General features: G+C 40.6%; 1 protein-coding gene across 1 annotated transcript; it reads right to left on the reverse strand.

Annotated features, from left to right (window-relative positions):
- Window positions 1-1,821: 1,821 nt before the first annotated feature.
- On the reverse strand, window positions 1,822-6,909 carry LOC106138962 (uncharacterized). The gene is made up of 3 exons (XM_013340276.2): window positions 6,400-6,909; window positions 5,360-5,526; window positions 1,822-4,834 (listed from the first exon to the last, which is right to left on the reverse strand). The coding sequence occupies exons 1-3, from the start codon at window positions 6,656-6,658 to the stop codon at window positions 4,352-4,354; spliced, it is 909 nt and encodes a 302-aa protein (XP_013195730.2). The 5' UTR covers window positions 6,659-6,909; the 3' UTR covers window positions 1,822-4,351.
- Window positions 6,910-7,187: the final 278 nt, after the last annotated feature.

Genomic DNA, 7,187 nt, shown 5'->3' on the forward strand with positions numbered 1-7,187 from the left:
TTTCTGGGCTATATAATTAGGGTTTGAAGTCATTGACATGAATTTGAAGAAGAACTGAATTATCGCTTTTGTTCTAAAATATCTAGATTTTCGAAAACCACGCCGCCATTATACAACCGTAAAAACCATGCCATGCCACATGGTAGCCCACGTGTGTTCATCATTATTTAGGGTCAGCACGTTAGTTTTTGTAGTTATGTATTCAATTAAAGATATATGTAATTACTATCTTTTAAACATGAGAAATCGCCACGAATAATCGCTTTACAATTATTTTAAAGCTTCAAGAATAGACCGCTTTAGTTCCCCCACTGCGCAGCTTTATCGCGCAGCCGCCATTGCCGTATAAATACTTCGAGCGTTGCCGACGTCACGTAGTCCAAATCGAGAGGTGAAGGTATGAATAATGGAGAGGTGGCGTCCTTATTACGTTTTAAAAATCAATTATCACCGGAGCTAGCAGCGCGTCCGCCGACAGTGTGTCGTGAAAGTGAAGCAGTGTAGTGTTTCGACGTGTCATCTGTGTGATAGACAGCGGTTCGAGGCAGGATTCGGCGGATCGCGGAACAACACCGCGTGACCATCGGGCGACCATTTTGTTAACGCCGCGCTCGACTCCGTAACCACCGCTAAAGCGATAAGTGATAACTTGATAATTGTCGTCCGTAGCTTTATTTTACAAGATCTGTGAACCGTCGCGAGCCGAAAGGCTGCAACATGAACTGCCAGCAACAACTGCAAGGGCAGGCGCAAGGCCGGCGTCGTCGCTCGGTTCGAACGCCGCTGCCAGCACTGTGTCGCCGTGAGCGGCGCGAGGAGCGCTACGCTGGCAGCAAGTGGGGCGACGCACCCGCCGCGGCAGCATTACCGCCACCGCCTACGCACTGGCGTCGCGACGGCCGCTGCTGGCCGGAGCCTGACCGAGCGATCTCACTTAAACTGCTCCTGAATGTGGCATAGGCCGCCGCCGACGCGTACGGACTCTAAGTTTTAGTGTTAGTCTACAGGGGCGCAACCCGTTCTATCGAGATGCGCTCTCGACTCTATCGTGCTAAGTTTTTATTTTGTAACGCGACGTACGAACGCCGCGCGACCGGCGCGCTGCCGCAGCGTATACTACGAGGCGACAGCGTCCCGGCGTTGACAAAATTCCGGCGTTAGGTATTATTTTGTGAAAATTTTAGTGTTAAGCGTTTCCGGGTATCACAGAGCCGCCGTCGTCGCCGAGAGCCCCCTGTAAAACACGAGAAAATCCAAAAAAAATGTGGGGACCCGGGGATGGTGGCAGTTCTGTGAGATCCGAAGTCGGCGCGCGCCTATTCGGCTCGCCTCGCACCGCCAAGCGGCCGGTGAAGCCTCCACCGCCCGCGGCCGCCCCCACGTCTGCCGCGGCTGAAAGCCGTTCTCTCTTATTCTACTTACGGACGGGGCTGCCGCGAGCGCCACGGCGTCGCCACAGAATTTATTATTGTTGAAAACAAAGGCCGACTCTTGCCGTTGCGATGCGCCAACGTTGCATTTCTTTTATAAAAATGACACGTTTATTATTATATTTTATATTGTAGGTCGGAGAGGCGCGCGCGGCCGGGGCGCCGCCCCTAGACGTATCGTTTTATTTATCGAGACCAATGTATTTTTATTTGTAAGCCCGCTGGCAGCCTCCAGGCGAGAGGGACTAGCTGGCGCACTCCAAGCGCACAGACCTCGCCGTCCAGAGCTTTAAAAAAATTGAACAAGGTGGTTTCCCGGGTGTAGAGTAGAGTTTGAACGATACGCAGTGATAGGTGGAATATTGAAAAAAAATTGAATTATATATGTTTATATTGAAAAAGAGAAAATAGTATATGATCTCAGCTGCGGGCCTCTGCCCGGTACAGTAGGAGCTTCTGTGATGTACAAAAACGAGTATATTTGTGAATTTACAAGTTTTTATATTAGTTTTGTAAAGTATACTTTTAAGTGAAGATGCGCGGCGGCGGCTAGCCGTCGAGTGTGGTCCGCAGCATTCCCAGTTTTCCCACCCTTTCCCATCCTTGATCCTTCCCATCCCAGGGCTCTTCGGAGTCCGACAAATGTTTCAAAGTTTCTGGCAATGGTCAACCTTAGCTTGTCACTCTTCACGAGTGGAGCATGTTTTCTTTTCAGTGAGAAATTACAAGACGGCAGAGCAAGAAAGGAAGAGGGTATTGAGAGTTAAAAAAGGTATTAATGTAATTTTACCATTCAAGCTTTTTTGAGGTCACGTAAGGTTATTATCACAAAATAACACTGAATGAATGTGGATGAAGCGAAGGAAGTATGCACAGATCGTGGCAAGTGGAAGGATGTCTGCCTATCCCTCCGGGAAAAAGGCGTGATTTTATGTTATAATACAGAAATAGAACAAACATTTCGGATCGGATCGAACAACGGATCAATAGCTGCGCACCGGGGCTTTGTTTTATGGTTATTACGGGATACTAAGCGCATAGAAATTTTGAGATAAAGGACCCCAGGCCCCGAAGCACTTTGGTGGAGGGTGCAACCGCTTCTGTGCAAAAATCAGAGTGTGGCTATGCTAGTGATGTGCCGCTAGGAATATTGGAAATTACCCATTGTAAATTTACAGGAATATCGCCAATGTTTCTGTAACTTTCCCAAAGTTTTCTATTTGTTATATGTACAGAAAATTATATACCAATACAAGGACAAGGATAGTACAAAGGTGCTACTTATTTCAATAGAAATCTCTTCCAGGAGTCTCCTGAGAGGAGAGATGAATATTGGAACAGTTGTTTATTACGAGAGGTTAGAAATATACATTCATTTAGTGTATAGTATACACTGAATGAATAAATATTTTCCACTAGCTTTTCTCCGCTCACTACTAACGCGTGAAATCTAGATTAAACCTTGGAGATTGACTTGTTTTTATCTACCATGAAAATAGATAATTTTCTTTTTAGGACTCGTCATTATTGTCTTGCAGATTTTAAAAGTAATGGAAGGAAATTCTAATAAACTTTGGATTATTAGGATATTTTTTTTATTAATATTCACTTATGTATGTTAACTATATTATGTCAGTGTATTAAGTAACCTTATATTCATTTTAGACTTATTTATTTATTTACAGTTATCCGCATCACCCGTACATCCATCTCAATTAAGTCCAAATGTTCGACTTACAGAAAATGCCTTGGGTATTATGTCCACCGGTTTTCCATTCTTGTCTTGTGGACCTGTCTATCACGTAAGGGATAAATTCGTAATTATATTTATGTACGGGGACACAGTTCAATTATAAGTAAGTACATTATAACACGTCTTAATATATTTGTTTTGTCCTGCCTGAATATATCGTGAGGGATTCGCAGCTGTTCTCAGTAGGCAGTTTCGGGCAGTTTTAACTATTTTCGTTTGATGAGTAAAAGACTTTATAATGCATTTCGTATGTATTTTATGTATCTTGTATGTATTTATGCAATTTGTAATGTATGTATTTTGCATTATGCACGTGCTTACCGCACCACCAATTTGAAAGTTTTTTTGTTTGGTCAGCTGGTGTAGAGAGAATGCAAAACGGTATTAAGTCCGCCCTTTGTATGTCTTTGTTGTGCAATAAAGTTTTAAATAAATAAAGACGTAACCGTGCAACACTGAGACCGAAAATTTAAATAAGGGACTTCTATCTTTAAGATGTCAGTCCCATTGTAACAGATCTTAAATTTAACACAAGGTGCTAATATGTTGGCCACTTTTAACTGCAATATCGTGAAAATGATTCCTACATTTAATATTATTAAATTAATTGTGTTAAGGGCCATATTTTTTCTGCATGGTTTGAGCAGTTAACTGATTCAGCTGATTCTTTTGTGTCAGAAAGAATAGCAGGTACAGACTGGATGTTCACTATATTTTTATTTATAGTCATACTTATGTATGTAAATTATTATATGTAAGTGTAGGTTTGGTAAGTATGAAGGAGATATAGAAAGAAGTGTGGCTGCTGAAAATAATGTGAATACAGAATTTATATGCCTTGCTTCAAGCTTATATAGTGGTAAAAGCCTTCGAGCAAGTATAAAAAACAGTAAGTTAAAGTTTGGTATGGACATAGTATGGCAGAAACGAAATAAAAGTAAAGTAAATGTAGCTAAAATGACATCCTCAAGGGGGTATGTGTGGGATCAATAAGATCAAATCGGTAATATTTAGAAAGTTCCGAAAAAAAATTAAATATTTGTGTTAAATTTTATTTCCATTTAGAAAAATTCCCTAACATTTCCTAAATTTGCCCAATGTTTAAAAACAAAGAAACATTCGTGATGTTTCCAATATTTCCGGGAACGGCACATCACTAGCTGAGGCCCTACGCATTGTCATTGCATTCGGTAATAAGAATTTCCCGCGTGGTACCATTCTCAGCAATAATAACTTCCGAAGCGGTATTGTTGTGAAGGTTCTGAGGTGACACTTCCGAAGTTTTGTCACTCGAGCAGCGGGCACAAGTGCTGTTTTCAAGATTCGCGTTTATCGCCATATTGATCATGTTCATTTGCAATTTCTTGCAAACGTCTGGGGGTAATTCCTCCATCAAACTCATAATATACTCCCCGAATATCTTGAGTTTGTTATTATTATTCCCCTCCTTTTTCTTCTTCTCCACAGGCTCGTCTTCTGAAGAAGTACTGACTCGTCTCCGCCTCTTCTTCCTCGGTTTCGTACTGGTCCTCGGACTGTCGGCTTGCCATTGTAATTTCTCCTTCTTATCCCTTTTAACATCAAAATCATCAAGGTACACTACTTCTGTATAGGTGTCTTGTTCCTCATCGTCATTTTGAGCGTCTAAATCCTGTAAGAAAAAGCCATTATCACTAAACTATAACGGGTTCACTATTAATAATGATACAAGTTTTTATTTACATACATATAGTTCCGTCTAGATACTTTGTGGGATAGACAGAGCACACAGTCTCGAAAAGACAAGCTACGTTCAGCTATATGACTTGTTGCTGAAGAATGAAGGTTGCTAGCCCATCGACTACAAGAGGAACATACATACACATACAATCACGTCTATATCCTTTGCGGGGTAGACAGAGCCAACAGTCTTGAAAAGACTGATAGGCAACGTTCAGCTGTTTGGTTTAATGATAGAACTGAGATTCAAATAGTGACAGGTTGCTAGTCCATCGTCTCAAAAAGCACCCCAAGTTTATAAGCCTATCCCTTAGTCGTCTTTTGCGACAACCATGGGAAAGATCCAGTAATTCTGTTTTGAAGTGCCGGTAACCAGAGCTTTTTTTTAAGCAGATCGCCTCCAATACAACCCAAGTGGAAGACATTGAGAGAGTCGTCTGATATGATGATGACCTACCTGAACGCCTTTCAATAATTTCGGGTGCTTCTCAATATGTTTCATCAGGGCTTGTTCTCTGTTGGAGACGGTGGCTTTACAAATGCGACACATGGCCCATTCACTACTCTCCTGGTCGAAGAAGGAACTGACCTCGAAAACTTTCGTGTCGTCATCGGATTCAGCATCTGTGGACAAATTGAAATGTATTCATTTTGCCGTAGACAGAGTTAAGGTCTATCGTCCATTAAAAAACTGGCTAGTGTAGTCTAAATGTCAAAATGGGTGTATATTTGCCCGAAGCAATGGATGAGTAGGCCAATTCATTCATATAATCATGTCTATTTCCCTTGCCGGGTAAACAGAGCCAGCGGTCTTGAAGACTAATAGGCCACGTTCAGCTGATAGGCTTAATTATATAGAATTTAGATTCAAATAGTGACAGGTTGCTAGCCCATCGCCTAAAAGAGAATCACATGTTTATAAATTTATCCCTTAGTCGCCTTATACGACATCCACGGGAAAATTATGGAGTGATCCTATTCTAAAGTGCTGGAAACACACACCACTTTGAAATGTGGCCTTTCAGTCTTTTCAACACTGCTGGCTCTGTGTACTCCGCAACGGATGTAGACGTGAATATAACTACTAACTATGTAGGTAGGTATAAGGATTTGTGAACGCAACATTTTCATTACGATTTTCTATCGTCAAACTGACATATGTCATTCTCTCTGTGTGCCGCGCTTTTGAATACGTTTTTCACTTCGCAGGATTACATACTTATTATTAATTTCTACAAGTATAGTCTTTGGTAAGACCTCGCGAAAACTTTTATTTTTTACTAAATGAACCTATTTGGATGTCCTACAAACTTGAAAACTCTATTGACAGATCTTACAAACATTTTTAATTAAAAAAACTGAAAATTATTTATACTTAAGTAGCCAAGCGTTAAAAATAATAAAAATATTTTTTAATTTCTTATTCTTGACGTAGTAATTATAACAAAGCCCTGGCAATCCTCGCATCTTTTCGTTAGTTGAATTGTTTCACCTTACCTGATGATGTTACGGCTCCTGCTGTTGATTCTCTAGTAGCTGACTTCTCCAACTGAGCGTTAGAGCCGTCCAGCTCTAAGCTCCGCGCCATAAAATCAGCATATGCCCGTTTGTGTTTAACTTTCAAATGTTGTTTTAAATTACTAATTGTAGTTTTGTAAGAAATGTTTTTTTGACAATAAAGGCATTCTGCAATTTTATTCTCTATATCTTTGGATTTATCAAAATAGTCCCAATATTTACTATTTTTAGGCGGCATTATGTTAGTTTTAAATAATATAAATGTAAGTTCGATATTATTTCACAAAATTTACGTACATTTACACCACCAACGTAAAATACACAATAATACAAAACAGCGAAGCTATAAACATAACACCCGATAACAGAAAAGCGCGACTTACAAAGCGATACACATTAGCTCGTTGACAAAATTAAGCGTACTGACTAGTTTTCCTGCTATTTTAAACGAACAACGCCCTCGGACCACGCGTAACGCGAATATAACATTGGGCGAAAATTTGCGACGTTGCCGATCTTGTGTTGGTGTATAATAGCTTAACTTTGTATCTTTGTCTAACCCATGCCATCGTATTTATGAGTGAAAGAGAAAGTAGATGAAGGGACGCAACAGCGCATTGCCTGCCGTGTCAGTTTGTGTCCCCGATACGATATTCGATCAAAACTAACCGGCGCGGCGCGGCGGTGTTATAATTATTAGGTAGCAGAGTAAATATTACTAATATTTTTTATTATCAATATATTCGAATATATTTAATTAATTAAAT

Source organism: Amyelois transitella, chromosome 31, assembly GCF_032362555.1.
Source record: "Amyelois transitella isolate CPQ chromosome 31, ilAmyTran1.1, whole genome shotgun sequence".
NCBI lineage: Eukaryota > Metazoa > Arthropoda > Insecta > Lepidoptera > Pyralidae > Amyelois > Amyelois transitella.

Coding starts and splice junctions, on each gene's coding strand:
- LOC106138962 (XM_013340276.2), bottom strand. CDS start 6,658: ATGCCGCCTAAAAATAGTAAATATTGGGACTATTTTGATAAATCCAAA. Junction 5,527..6,399: donor AGGAGCCGTAACATCATCAG/GTAAGGTGAAAC, acceptor ATTTGTCCACAG/ATGCTGAATCCGATGACGAC. Junction 4,835..5,359: donor AATTATTGAAAGGCGTTCAG/GTAGGTCATCAT, acceptor TTTTTCTTACAG/GATTTAGACGCTCAAAATGA.